General features: G+C 53.8%; 2 protein-coding genes across 7 annotated transcripts; one reads left to right on the forward strand and one right to left on the reverse strand.

Moving 5' to 3' along the window:
- Window positions 1-357: 357 nt before the first annotated feature.
- On the forward strand, window positions 358-9,085 carry DET1 (DET1 partner of COP1 E3 ubiquitin ligase). Of its 6 annotated transcripts, none has more exons than XM_032975852.2 (10): window positions 358-580; window positions 1,110-1,270; window positions 1,679-2,056; window positions 2,510-2,809; window positions 3,175-3,387; window positions 3,994-4,126; window positions 4,923-5,164; window positions 5,708-5,901; window positions 7,290-7,481; window positions 7,630-9,085. In XM_032975852.2, the coding sequence occupies exons 3-10, from the start codon at window positions 1,787-1,789 to the stop codon at window positions 7,880-7,882; spliced, it is 1,797 nt and encodes a 598-aa protein (XP_032831743.1). In that variant the 5' UTR covers window positions 358-580; window positions 1,110-1,270; window positions 1,679-1,786; the 3' UTR covers window positions 7,883-9,085. The 6 variants fall into 6 exon arrangements, with proteins under 6 accessions (XP_032831743.1, XP_032831744.1, XP_032831745.1 ...); XM_032975853.2 differs by having other exon boundaries at window positions 1,751-2,056; XM_032975854.2 differs by having other exon boundaries at window positions 1,757-2,056.
- Window positions 9,020-13,003, reverse strand: MRPS11 (mitochondrial ribosomal protein S11). Its single transcript, XM_032975944.2, has 6 exons — window positions 12,782-13,003; window positions 12,353-12,436; window positions 11,518-11,616; window positions 10,548-10,677; window positions 9,965-10,030; window positions 9,020-9,472 (listed from the first exon to the last, which is right to left on the reverse strand). Exons 1-6 carry the CDS (start codon window positions 12,856-12,858, stop codon window positions 9,365-9,367), a joined length of 564 nt encoding a protein of 187 aa, XP_032831835.1. The 5' UTR covers window positions 12,859-13,003; the 3' UTR covers window positions 9,020-9,364.
- Between the last annotated feature and the right edge of the window lie 510 nt (window positions 13,004-13,513).

Raw genomic sequence — 13,513 nt, forward strand, 5'->3', positions numbered from 1 at the left:
GGACAGAAACACAAACAAATAGACAAACCAACCCCCGAAAACTCAATTTCCCCGTACAAGAAGAGGGGCTGTAACTCGTGCGAGGTTGACGCCCACGGAAGGGGTCCCCCACGCGTGCGCACGCTTCTTCTTCCTACTCCCGGCGGCGTATTCCGGGTCAAGCCACCGCCCCCTTTTGGACTCCGCCCTCTTTCCGCCCCGCCCCGCCCACCTTCCTCGACTCGCGGGCGGCGGCGGCGCGAGATTCCATTGGCGGAGCGGATGAGCAGCACACGCGGACCAATGGGCGCGCCGAGTCTTCGGCGCGGGCGCCGCCCAATCGGCGCGGGGATTTCTGGCGGGCGGCGGGGCGGGGCGGGGGGGGCCCGCGATCAGCTGACGGCTCCGTGACGCCGTTGCCGCGTGGGTTCGGCTGGTGGTGGTTTGGGGTACGTTGGTGGGCAGTCCGAGTTGCAACCGGTTATTTAACCGGTTAATTAACCGGTCCGTTCACCGACCCGTAAACCGGTTCGTCAGCGCGCAGCTTGCGGGCTGCGAGTCGCGTGAAGAGGCGACGCTGGCGAGGGGGCAGAGTTGAATGGTGAGAGAGACACACACACACGCGCACCCCACAACGTGTGACAGGCACCAGCCCCCCCTCCACCCAACGCCGCCTCACCCTCGTCTCTATTGTGTCACTCCACTGCTGGATGAAGAGAGGGGAGTAGTAAGCTCGTCACGCCCCGTGCCGGTTCTGCTGCTGCTGGTGGTGGTTGTTGTTGTTGTTTGGTTCGAAGTAGGCCGCGGGAGCGTAGTACGGTATAACAATAGGTGTCACCGTGGATTCATGATTGCGGTTTTTATGTTTTGTGGTCGGGGTGTGTGTGGGGGTTGGAGGGGAGAGAGAGAGAGATCGCGGGAGTTTAACGTGTGTCGTAAACCCTCCTCCACCCTACACGGCCATCGTCAATCGGGCAGTTGCCATAATTGTGGCAACTTTCCTATCCCATACCACGGACCCATAACCTCAAGCCATGACATAGCACCAACTCGCCCATGCTCCCGTTAACCTGCTCTTGTCTTCCGAGCACGACTTGTCCTACCTCATAGACACTTCCTCCCACCTCCAGGAGTCGGTGAGCTTCGTTACGACTCGGCTGTGGCTGCGGTGAGCCCGGCAGGGCTGCACGACAGCGCCAGGACGAGAGGACGCCACCACCACAACCCCGCCATCCTCCTCCCGTCCCCTCCGTCCACGCAATTCCCCGGCGTCTCTGCACCTCTCAGCCTGGTTTGGCACTGTTCTACTGGGCTCTCCGCCCACCTGTCTGCCTGCCTGTACACTCACCTCTCCATCCGCTTCGCCACCCACCACTCCATCCGTCTCACCCCTCCGCCTCTCCACTTGTCCACCTCTCCATTCACCGCTCCTCAGCACCCATCTCCCCGCCTGGTTCTCCTCCTTTGCCAACTTCACCTCTCTGCCAACGTCACTACTTCACCATTCACCTCTGCATCTTCTTCTCAGCCCATCAATCCACGCAACCTTTCACCTCACTGCTCACCTCCTACCTGCCCATCCAATTCACCCGTCTGCTCACATCACCACGTACCTCTTAATCTTGTCTCTCCACCTAACCATTCGCCTCTCCACCTCGCCTCCTGCTTCTCCACCACACTGCCCCTACCCCCTCTGCAGCCTCTCCACCTCTCCGCTCCCCTCTCCGTCCACCCATCGGGCCCGTTGTTCCGCCCGCCCCTCCGCCGGCAGCGGCAGATCGGCGTGGCGGCGGCGACGGCGGCGGCGATGAGCGAGCAACACGCGCTGCGGCCGCGCCGCATCGACAGCCAGAACGTGGTGCACCGGCTGGACGGGCGGCGGGTGAGCTCGGGCCCGCCGGGCGCCCAGTGGTACGGCGTGCGCCGCCTCCACCAGAACGTGCTGCCCAACTTCACGGTGGTGAACGTGGAGAAGCCGCCGTGCTTCCTGCGCAAGTTCTCCCCCGACGGGCGCTACTTTGTGGCCTTCTCCGCCGACCAGACGTCGCTGGAGATCTACCGCTACCGGGGCTGCCAGGTGACTGAGGCTCGGGCGCGGTGGAGATGTCGGTTACCCGTGTGCACAGGCGGCTTGTCCGTACGTTCTAGGCAAACCGGCCACGTCCCCGTGCTTGAGTACTCCCCACCTCTTGCAAGACGCCTGGCTGGTGTAGAAGAGTCGCCAAATATAACCTCTAGGCCAGATGTCTTGGAAGAGGGTCTTAGTTCCCCCCACCGTGCGCACGCGACCTGACGTTCCACCAACTGGGTGAACCTATTTACACCGCCGGGTGGACAGAGGCACCTCTAGTTTCTCGTTCGCCAACCGTTGCAGCAGCAGCAGCAGCAGCATCCAACTGTTACATATGATGTGCGCACTCCTTGTTTTTTGTTTCATTCTGGCCACCTCTTCCTTCTTCCTCCTCGTTTCCCGGGATGATCGAGGATCGACCGTCATCGACATTTCGCTTGAACGGCTTCTGCGCAACAGGCGGCCGAGGACCTCCTGCAGGACTTTGACGGAGACGTTCTGGTGAACGGCGTCGGCGCCGGCTCTTCCGCCGGCGCCGACGCCGCCGGTTCCCCCGGCGGGCCGGCGCCCGACCCCCGCGCCGCGGCCGTGTGCAGCCGCCTGTTTGAGCGCTTCTTCGAGCTGGCGCACGTGACGGCGGCGGCACCGCCGGGCGAGCACCTGAACCGCGAGTGTAGCCTCTTCACTGACGACTGCCGCCACGTGGTGGTGGGCTCGGCGGCGTACCACCCCGACGATCAGCAGCCCATGTTCTACGAGGTGAGACGTTGGCAGGTCCTGGGTTGGCGAGCGTGGTTGGTGAGCGTGGCGGTGAACGCGGCGGCGCGCGAGGTGGTGGTGAACGTGGCGGTGTGCTGAGTCGGGGGGTGGTGAGCGTGGTGTTGAGCTTGGTGATGAGCAGAATAGTGAGCAGGGTGGTGAGAAGTGGTGAGAGGTGGTGGTGAGCGTGGTTGGTGAGCGTGGTTGGTGAGCGTTGTTGGTGAGCGCGGTTAGTGAGCGCGGCGGTGAGCAGGGCGGTGAGCATGGTGGTGAGCGTGGTGATGAGTGTGGTGGTGGGCTGGGTGGTGAGCGGAGCGGTAATTGTTATCGTTTCTATTTTGCTCCCCCCCCCCACCCTCCGCTAGGTTTATCGCAACAACGAGTCAGTGACGCCGAACCCTCGCTCTCCACTCGAGGATTACTCGCTGCACATCGTGGACCTGCACACGGGCCGCCTCTGCGACTCGCGCCACTTCAAGTGTGACAAGATCTTCCTGTCGCACAACCAGGGCCTCTACCTCTACCGCAACATCCTCGCCGTGCTCTCCGTGCAGCAGCAGACCATTCACGTCTTCCAGGTGCCACGCAGCGTTGCCGCCCACCCGCCCGTTCACCTGCTCGCTTGCTCATTCACCTGGTCAACACCTACTCGTCATCCTGCCTGGTCGCTTGCTCGCCCACTTGCTCCTTGGATCGATCACTCGTTCACTCACCTGCTCGCTCGCTCGCTTACTCGTTCACCTGGTCAACCCCCACTCATCAACCTTGCCTGGTCGCTCACTCGCTCGCACGGTCATCAAGTTGCTCTTTCTGCCTGTCTGTATCTCTGCTCCTGTCTGTTTTGATCTCTTCCTTGTGTGTGTGTCTTATATTATCTCTCAACCGTTAACATCACCTCCCCCCGCCCACTGCGAAAACTTGGCAGGAACTTCCTGACAACGAGTCTTGAGGCTCGGTGAGATTTTCCTGGGCAAACACGCGTAAAATTAACAAAAATCTCTGCTTGTCTGCTGTCTGAATCAATGCTTGTTTCTCTATCTCTTCCTTTAGTCTATCTGTATCTGTGATTGTCTATTTATACCTCTGCCCTTGTATCTGTATCGGTACCCACCTATCTCTATCTCTGTATAACTCCAGACATCCCCCATCTCTTTTCCGCCCCCGCCCCCGCCCCCTGTGCTCAGGTGACGAGCGAGGGAACGTTCATCGACGTCCGCTCCATCGGCCGCTTCTGCTACGAGGATGACCTCTTGACCCTGGGCGCTGTGTATCCGTGCACCCACCCGGGGGGTAGCGGCAACGCAAACGGCGCAGGCGGTGAGCTCGCGATGACGATACTACGGCTTATCCTACGATATCAGACCCACGATAATCGTGTCTCTCCGGTTGCCTTTCTGTCTGTCTGTATCTCTGCCTGCCTGTACGCCTCGAGGCCTCTCCGTCTATATCAGCGTCTCTGCCGGTCTGTCTTTTCGGCGACACTACGACACATTGTACGATATAAGATCCACGATAGTCGATCGTATCATCTGTTTCTCAAAGCATCATTTGCACCTATTCTTGGTTCTTTCGGTAAAGTCACGTAGAAGGGAAATAATAAAATAATAAAAATAAAACAACAAAAATTCTCACGACGTTTCGATTGCAACACAAGCAATCATCATCAGGTGTGAAAACCACAGCAAGAAAAAACATTATTTCCCTTCTACGTGACTTTACCGAAAGAACCAAGAATATGAATCCCTGCAGTCGCGAAAGCTTTAAATCGAAATATAATTTGCACCGTGTGTTCCGTCTGTGCTGTTAGTCGACCGTCCTGCCTCGTTACGTTTATTTCACCTCTATTGTCCGTTGTCTGCCCTGTTCTGTCTGTACCGTTCGCCTGGTCTGCGCCATCTCATTCGTTCTGCCTCCTCCGTTTTCCGCTGTCATCCTACGAGTCACCCCACGTGAGCGCGTGATTCTCAAACGGCTTCGTGCAAAACCCGGTGCTCGCACAACGCACGAACCCGACGACCCTTGACCCTAAAACCATCGGTCCGATTAAATCCACGCTGGCGCCTGCGCCGTTGCCCCCAACCCCCTCCACCCACCGCCGCCCCCCTCCCCTTAGTGGGCGGCCTGCGCGCGTTCTGTGAGCCCACCATCAACTCGCTGAAGCACCGTCTGCTCGTGCACCTGTGGCGGCGCGCCGAGAGGGAGGGCGACGCGACGGCGCGGCGCCGCTTCTTCCAGCGCTTCGACCAGCTGCGCGCACTGCGCATGTGGAAGATGCAGCTGCTGGACGAGAGCCACCTGCTGGTGAAGTACGCCGGGGAGGACGTCGTCACGCTCAAGGTCACCGACCCCTCGCAGGTACGGAGCCGGGGACGGGGGTGGGGGGGTCAAAGGACGGGTTGGAGCTAGAGGTCGGGTGGGCGCCGGGTGTTGAGAGGTTGTGTGGCCAGGGCTGTGGGTTAGGGGGCTAGGGATTTGTTGAGGGTTAGGGGTTAGCGTTAAGTGTTAGGGTTAGACATAGGATTTGAGGTAGTGTGAGGGTTCGGGGTAGGCTAACTTTAGGGTTCAGGGTCGGGCCAGTGCGAGTGTTAAGAGGTAGGGTTAGAGCTCGTGTTATGGGTCAGGTTAGTGTGGGGGCTAGTTGAAGGGTAAGAGGTCTGGGTATGTGTAGAGGTGGGGCTATGGTTTACAGTTCTATTTCGGGGCAAGCTGTGCCAAGAAAGGGGGTTTCAAAGACCGCAGTCTGACATTCTGACCTACGCCCTCTATCCACCCGCCCTTCACTTACCACCCCACGCATGGCCCACCGGGATGGGCAACCTAACTTGGCTCTCCCCGTACACTCTCACACGCGCACACACACACACGCTCTCGCACACGCCACCCTCGCGCCGAGGACAGCAGCCGTCGTTCTTCGTGGTGTACAATATGGTGAGCACCGAGGTGCTGGCGGTGTTCGAGAACACCTCCGAGGAGCTCCTGGATTTGTTCGAGAACTTCTGCGACCTCTTCCGCAACGCAACGCTGCACAGCGACGCCGCGCAGTTCCCCTGCTCCGCCTCCAGCAACAACCACGCGCGGCAGATCCAGCGCAGGTGCGACGGCCCTTTCGCAGCGTTGGCTTATCATCAGCGATGACCGTGAACAACGAGCGGAGCGCGACGATGACTCGAAAGGAATAAAGACGCACGCCCAGATGATTTAGCAACGTGGTTAAAGAATGCAGTGCACTGAGGAAGACCGACAGAGGTAATTGGCTGTCTCGATTTATCGCGAGTTTTACCGACTGGCTGGCCAATAGTATATAATTGATCGGCTGGCTCAATAATATTGGCTTGGGAAAGATTGCATGCCGTTCACGCCCAACTTTTGATAATGAAGACTGTTCGACTCGGTGTGTGCCTGCCTTAGTCAAGTAGACGAGGTGAAGTCCCACACACTGTTGTGACCCAACTTGAATTCCACAGGTTGTCAGAAACCAGAATCTTAACTAAATTGAAACATGCGAACTAAATAACACTGCACGCATGTAGGTTGCGCGAAGCAGTGATGTATCCTACAATATAAGGTCCACGATAATCGCATTGTCCTGTTTGTAAAATATCGTTAAGTCTAGCCCAGGTGGGTCAGAAGTCAGAGCCGAAGAGCTGGCACCGCTGAGGTCTGGGTTTGATTCGAGGTTTTAGCTGCATGAGATTAAATAAGGTTCTCAAGTGTAGCGAGTTGACGGTCTCAGCCCGGTCACCATGACTGCATGAAAAAAAAAGTTTTCACTTTCAAATGGGTTTTGCACTTAATTTGGCTGAATTCCAGCTCTGACAAATATATTGGTTCGATTGTCATGTGACAAACGTTATTTTCATAGGCAGGAGGGGTAGGAAAGTACCACCCCCTAGAATGTGGACCAGAGGTCCCTTGATAGGATCTCAGAGGTAGCTCTATGGTATCCGCTTCCGCGGGCCATTCTATAACACGAAGGGTTGCTGCTCCTCTGCGAGAGATCCGAATGGATTCTTCATCTTGCGATGTTCACCAATCGCACAATTGAGATAGCATTGGGAAACGTGAGGAAACATTAAGTTTATAATTAAACTAGTTTTAATTCGTCATTGTGACTGAGGCCAAACCCATGAGGCAGGGCATTTCAACACACAGTGACGCCTAATTCTCATGACCTCCATCTTTTAGAACATCAAGCACTTCATCTATTTCATTCACCTCATCTCCACCATTACATTCATATGTTGTACCGTTGTCAATTTCGTTAAGATAAGATGATAAGAACGTTACAGTACAAACCATAACACCATGAATGCGATTCTGAAACGCTTGAACACGCCCCACAAGTTAATGCGCCTTCGAACAAATTCGCCCGCAAGCAATCGCTCCACATGCTCATTTGCCGAGTCTCATCGCCCCTCTCGGGAGGCTCCTGCCTCGACGACCCGGCGACGTCACGCGACTCTCGCGTCTCGTGCGGCAGGTTCAAGCACACGATCATCAACGCCAAGTACGGCGGCAACACGGAGGCGGTGAAGCGGCTGCTGGCTCAACTGCCCATCAGTGCGCAGTCCTACAGCAGCAGCCCGTACCTCGACCTGTCGCTCTTCAGCTACGACGACAAGTGGGTCTCGGTCATGGAGCGGCCCAAGGCCTGCGGAGACCACCCGATACGGTGAGGAGCTTCGTGTCCCCGGGGTCACGCTTCAGTGCCGATCTGCATCCGCGACTTCTAGACGCTGGATCAACTCGGCTGGGTAATGGTGGGAGCCTTACGGGGAATCCCACGATGGGCTTTTTTATCGTTTTGTCTTTCGTCCCAGGTTTTACGCTCGCGACTCCGGCCTGCTCAAGTTCAAGATCCAGGCGGGGATGCTGGGGCGCCCCGTCCCTCCGTCGGCGCGCCGCCTCGTGGCGTTCACCTTCCACCCGTCCGAGCCCTTCGCCATCTCCGTGCAGCGCACCAACGCCGAGTACGTCGTCAACTTCCACATGCGGCACGTGTGCACCAAGGAGCTGGTGGCAGCGGGGGCTGCGCCAGCGCGGCCGGGCACTAGCGCCGGAGCCGGGAGGTAATCAAAAATAAAATTGAACAAAAACTGGAAACATTTCAAGGGAAGCTGAAAACGCGAAATTGTTCAACGTTCAAGGATTGGGTTTGATCGTCGCCCAAAACGTGTCTCGCAGAAGCTCAAGAGAAGTGTCAAGCTGCTGGTGGAATTGGTCCATCAGCAAGGTTGGACCTTTGTCAGGCAACAATGTCGGAGCAGTTAAAAAAAAAGAACTGATAAAAGCGAATGGAAGAAACTGTGGAAGCGGATGTTGTAAAGTCAATTCCTGTTGGAATCGACATCTGGGCCGGCATCAAGTAGGATATGTCACCACCGTCTCTGGTTCATCGACAAGGCCTCACCCTTATTGTTCCATCACCTGAGAGGGTCGTGACGTATCATTCCCACTACAGGGTGATGGTCTTGGCAGCCGTCACTTACTCTGTACGAATCGCAGAGTTACGCACAGTCATCAAAATGGAATCGACGCCGCAAATCCGAGCGGTGTTTTATTTTTTCTAATAAATTCTTATTGGACTCGCAGTGTGAACATGAAAATGGGGGTAAGTGCAGGTATTCATTATTTCAATTTTTATTTTTTCTTAAAAATATAACGTGGGTGTGTATACAGAGGGTACCATGTGTGGCTTTGGTGGGTGCATTATTGCTTTGTTCCGTCAAACATTCATTTGTACAAGCAGTGTGCCTACGGTGTCGATGTAAAACTTTAACATTTTAAACTCCATTTTTGACGGGATCGAGGTTTCCATTGCCTTAGCGCGATTGCGTGCAGATTTGGGAAGATTTCGTGACACCAGCCACAATGGACTAAAAACATGGCCTCGGTTTTAGCGAGAACATGGGGAGTTAATGAGTTTTGTATCTTTTAGACCACAATTAAGCAGCCTTTCACTTACAAAGCGGGGAGTTATCTGCACAATACAATGCCGTGTACAGCCATTATCACTACAATGGATATTGCATCATTGCCTCCTGCTGACAGCATAGGCTTGCAGCAGCGTATATAACACCCTTTTTTATGCAGGGTAGTCAATCTAAGCATTATGCAGGCTCAGCTCTGCTTAGTATCAGAGATACGACGAGATTGGAAGCTTTGCAGGTGATTTTCGTCATAAGCAATTAAAAACATGAAACACTCGTACAACATTTGGGTTTTTATTCCATTTGGGATATTCCATCTCTTATAATAAATTTATTTTACTTTCAAGTGGTAAACGTTCTTTACAGAGCGTGAAGAGTCCGTGTGTGGTGTTGTATGTGCGTGAGCGACGGTTATTGCCGAACCCCGCGGTGACATCTTCTGTGGCCTTGAAATCTCTGACGGCTGTGACAATCCCAGGCCGATTCACTTCTTCACCTTGTGACGAGACAACTCGTGCTAGAGCACAACCGGAACATCGCACATCCTAACAAAAGTCTTCGCAAGCGGCGGTGGGGTACGGCAGGGGTGGCTAAGCAGAGGTGGTGGTGGTGGCGGCCGCCAGCCTCAGAGGCGCCTGGCTTTGCGTGGACGACACCCATTATGGGGGATGGGGGTGGTGTCGGTGATGGAGACCACTTCCAGACCTCCCATCGTCAGACCCTTGATCGCCGCCTGCAGCAAAAGAAAACCGAGTGAATTTTTATATTAAAAAAACCTTTCGTGCATTGTTTGGATCAACTAGGGTGCCCGAGGAGAGAGGGTTGTTCTAACAGTTGAGTCAGGAGTTGAGGCACGGGTAAGGATCACGGCAGCAGCTGCGGTGTGGAAACAGCAGCTGCAGGAGGTGTTATTTCTGCCTGTAGTGTTATTTTCCATGAGATGGAGCAGTGGCAAGCTGGTAGCACTCCGAACCCAGTAACCAGAGTTAGATTATCGGCAATGGCTAACATCAGTGGGCAAGTGAAACCGGAATCATTGCTGCCCCTAATTCCCCGCCTTCCCCCCCCACCGTCGGCAACTTGCACTGACCAGCGTGGCCAAGTATGATTAAAACCAACAAAAGAAACCCTCAAGACTGACATGGCATGGGGGGAAAAGGTCTCTATCCATTGGTGGATTATTTATTGGTATTGTCCGTAAGGAGTGGCGTTAAGTGTCCCTCACCTGACGCCCGGGTCCCAGGCCTTTCACCACCACTCGCACGAAGCCCACGCCCTTCCTCATCACCTTCTGCGCAGGGGAAAACAAGACGAGCAGAGTTCCTCAAAAACCCGGCAAAAGTCTGCCAGTAATGGCGGGCGTCCACCAGGCCAGGCCACAATTTATTCCAATCGTGCTACCAGTGCCAATACATGAGATGAATAATCCTTCCACAACCTTCACCTTTCCACACTCTCTGCTATGACACTGTCACATCACATTCAAACTTGTTTTTTAAATTGTGGAGCTGGAATTTAGTAACAAATCACGTGCAAGCCAAAATTTACAGTCGTAAAAAACGCTGGTATTTTGTGCACTGGTGAGAGCAAGTTGAAACCATCGACTCGCTACACTGGAGAACTCGATTTAAACCCCAGCATCTCGGCAGTGCCAACTTGGCAGTGCTATCCCCACCGACGAACTTCCAACTGTTGAACTCGCCATCTCTGCGGTGCCAGCTTAGTGTCACCGAAATGGCCATCACGAGCCACCCAGCCGTCTCTGAATCGTTGTGCAACCCGGGGCCGGTGGGCACGGTTGCCCTTACGTTGGCGGCGGCGATGGCAGCGGTCTGTGCCGCAATAGTCGTCCCTTTCTTGCAGTTCTTGAAGCCCTCTGTACCGCACGACGTCCTCACCAGAGACACGCCACTGCTCTCCATGATCTGTATGTGTGTGCTGATCACACACCACAACAGCGATTTACTTAAGGCCGAGTTGCCCCAGGGACCGGTTTTGATAAGATCAGCAATGTTAAGCTGTGTTCGGGAATCAAACCCGAGTAGCTGAGTTTGAAGTGGATTGTGCCACCTACTGCACATATACCCACACACACATGATGCAGCACACAAATTTGACAAATTACTCTATTGGGATAATACATAACAATCAATGGTACCTACTGAAAGATTAATGCCACAGGTCAGTCTTGCATATGAGACTATCTTGGTCTCAAATTTTTATATTCATATTCTTAGCTCTTTCGTTAAAGGCACGTTGAAGAGAAACAATCAAATAATAAAATATATATAAAACAAAATTCTCACGACGTTTCGACCATAACACAAACGGTTATGGTCGAAACGTCGTGAGAATTTTATTGTTTTATATATATTATTATTTTATTGTTTCCCTTCAACGTGACTTTACCGAAAGAGCTAAGAATATATATTGGTCTCTTGAAGTTCTCACCTGGTTAAAACTAACTTGAAACACATCACATGCATCATACACGTACGCCACACTCGAGGTCACTTGAAAAATAAGATCGAAACGTCGTGATATTTGTATTCGTTTTTTTTCTATCTACGTGGCTTTACCGAAAGACCCAAAGAATATGAACGCATGCAGTCGCGAGAGCTTTAAGTCAATATTACCAATGTTTTCTAGAGTTCTCGACTAGCTAAACTAAATAAACGTGAAACGCACGCCCAGGAGGGTCTGGGTTGTCTCTGGCAGGCGAGCGGCGAAGGCTCCTCCACCACCACCACCGCCGCCGCCGCCGGACGCGCGTCTCACTTGTTGTGCGTGGCCTTGACGTGCGCGATGTGGAGGTCGCTGTACTTCTTCCCTGCCCACGTCGGCTGCACTTCCTGATCGGGCAACGGTGCAAAGATGCTGCCGGAGTGCAAGGCACGAGCATACGAACAACACAACAGCAAAGTGTCATTTTTAAGTGGACCTATACACAGCCTTTCTGCCAGCCAACTGCTGGACGTGGTCCCTGCCTCGTTTGTCAATGCGTCAATATGCTGGTCATTAGGAGGAGGTGGTGATGATGAGGGGAGTGGATGCCCAGGAATTGTTAAGACATCACCCGCCAGTGATGTTGTCCGTGGCCAGGAATCGAACTCGGGTGACCATGCTCAAAGGGCAATGTGCGAACCACTGTGCCACAACTTGCCCATTCAACTGGTAATTGGCGAGTTATATTCACACTCACACGGGTATTTTAGTTGAACACATAACTTGATGAGGTCAGATAGTCTCACCCATGCCTTCAACATGATTTGCGAAATCAATGAGTGACGTTCACGTGAAACAGTAACCACAGAATAGCGACGAGGAGGCGATTGACCGCCGATGAGCGAGCGAGTTACTGGGGTGAATCGGCGAGCACTGAACCATCGACCCGGGCCCGACTGCTTTCACGTTGAATTATATCAAATACACCCCAAATTGGACATCAGGATTTCAAATTCAGGCGACTGTGTTCTATATGCGGTTGCACGTCTCAGAGTTTGTTAAGAGGATATATACGTTAGGAGTGAAGTTTACGGGAAGGGTCACCACGGCAGTAGCGATAGTAGAGCGATCCGGGAGGCGACTGAGCGCCTTGACACAAACTCCTCACCTGTATTCAGAGGTTGCGCTCTCCGCCGCCTGCGAATCCTCCGCGCGTCCACTCGTGTGGATACTTCCAGCCACTGCGGGGCACCTGGGCAAAGATCCAACCAGCCACAGTCGGTCATCGTCAGCGGCCGTGGTCAATCCACTGCTGGATGCAAGCCTCCCAACGAGCCGCCGCCAGCCTCTCGCGAAGCCTGCACGGTGTAATAATTCGCCTCGCACTTGCACGCGCGATCTGATTTCAGCGCTCCATCTCTGCGACGGAACCTCGTGACTTGGGGGGGGGGGGCGGCGTTTAATTCGATATATTCACAAACACTTAAAACACCGAGGACTCGGGGCGAACCCCAACCGCCGAGAAGGCCACGGCCCAACTCTGCGGGCGGCCTAGCTCAGGCTTGCCGGTAGGGCAGCTAGGAAACACGGCACCTACCGGGTCAAGGGCGCGGGCAGGCGCCATGCGCGCGTCAATTGACGGCAGCAGAGCAGGGAGTTCCTCAGCGTGAACATGTCGGCGTTGTTTATTCGGCGAGATAGCGCCGCTGTTACCGGCTCAGGATTGTTTGTTTGCTTGGTAATATGAATGGTTTTGGGGGGGAGTTGCACGCTGTTCGGTGTCACGTTTCTGTGACCCACACCCCCCACCGGCGAGGAATGTACCAAGTCAGATAGGAATTTTAAAAAATATATATAAAACGTTTGTGAAGTAGTTAACGATAAGTTTTTATTTGATTTGCTTATATAATACAAGTGTTTGCATAAATATATTATAGTTTCGCAAAGTACAACGTCACACTTAGATTCACTGTATTATTTGTTTACTATTAGACTTGAATTTGTTTAAACACCCCCCCCCAAACACCAATAGTCGACTCGTCTCGAGTGCCGTCGGTTTTTCAGCGCTCTGTTTATGGGCAGTCGCCCTCTAGCGACGAGGCCTCGGTAAGGTAATTTGCCTTTTTTACCGGGTAAAAGGGTAAAGGTAAAAGGGTAAAGGTAAAAGGGTAAAGGTAAAAGGGTAAAGGTAAAAGGGTAAAGGTAAAAGGGTAAAGGTGTCGACATGCCAAGGGGTAAGGTAAAGGGTAGGGTAAAGGTAGCTCGGAAGAATTACCCGGTAGGGTAAAGGCAGCGCGAAGCCTTCTTTGGTTCTTTCGGTAAAGTCACG

The sequence above is a fragment of the Petromyzon marinus genome, chromosome 57 (assembly GCF_048934315.1).
Source record: "Petromyzon marinus isolate PM22_M1 ecotype Great Lakes invasive population chromosome 57, UKy_Petmar_22M1.pri1.0, whole genome shotgun sequence".
In the NCBI taxonomy this organism is placed as follows: Eukaryota; Metazoa; Chordata; class Hyperoartia; order Petromyzontiformes; family Petromyzontidae; genus Petromyzon; species Petromyzon marinus.

Coding starts and splice junctions, on each gene's coding strand:
- MRPS11 (XM_032975944.2), bottom strand. CDS start 12,858: ATGTTCACGCTGAGGAACTCCCTGCTCTGCTGCCGTCAATTGACGCGC. Junction 12,437..12,781: donor CTGCCCGCGCCCTTGACCCG/GTAGGTGCCGTG, acceptor ATCTTTGCCCAG/GTGCCCCGCAGTGGCTGGAA. Junction 9,473..9,964: donor GCCTGGGACCCGGGCGTCAG/GTGAGGGACACT, acceptor CTTTTGCTGCAG/GCGGCGATCAAGGGTCTGAC.
- DET1 (XM_032975852.2), top strand. CDS start 1,787: ATGAGCGAGCAACACGCGCTGCGGCCGCGCCGCATCGACAGCCAGAAC. Junction 3,388..3,993: donor AGACCATTCACGTCTTCCAG/GTGCCACGCAGC, acceptor CCCTGTGCTCAG/GTGACGAGCGAGGGAACGTT. Junction 5,902..7,289: donor GCGCGGCAGATCCAGCGCAG/GTGCGACGGCCC, acceptor CTCGTGCGGCAG/GTTCAAGCACACGATCATCA.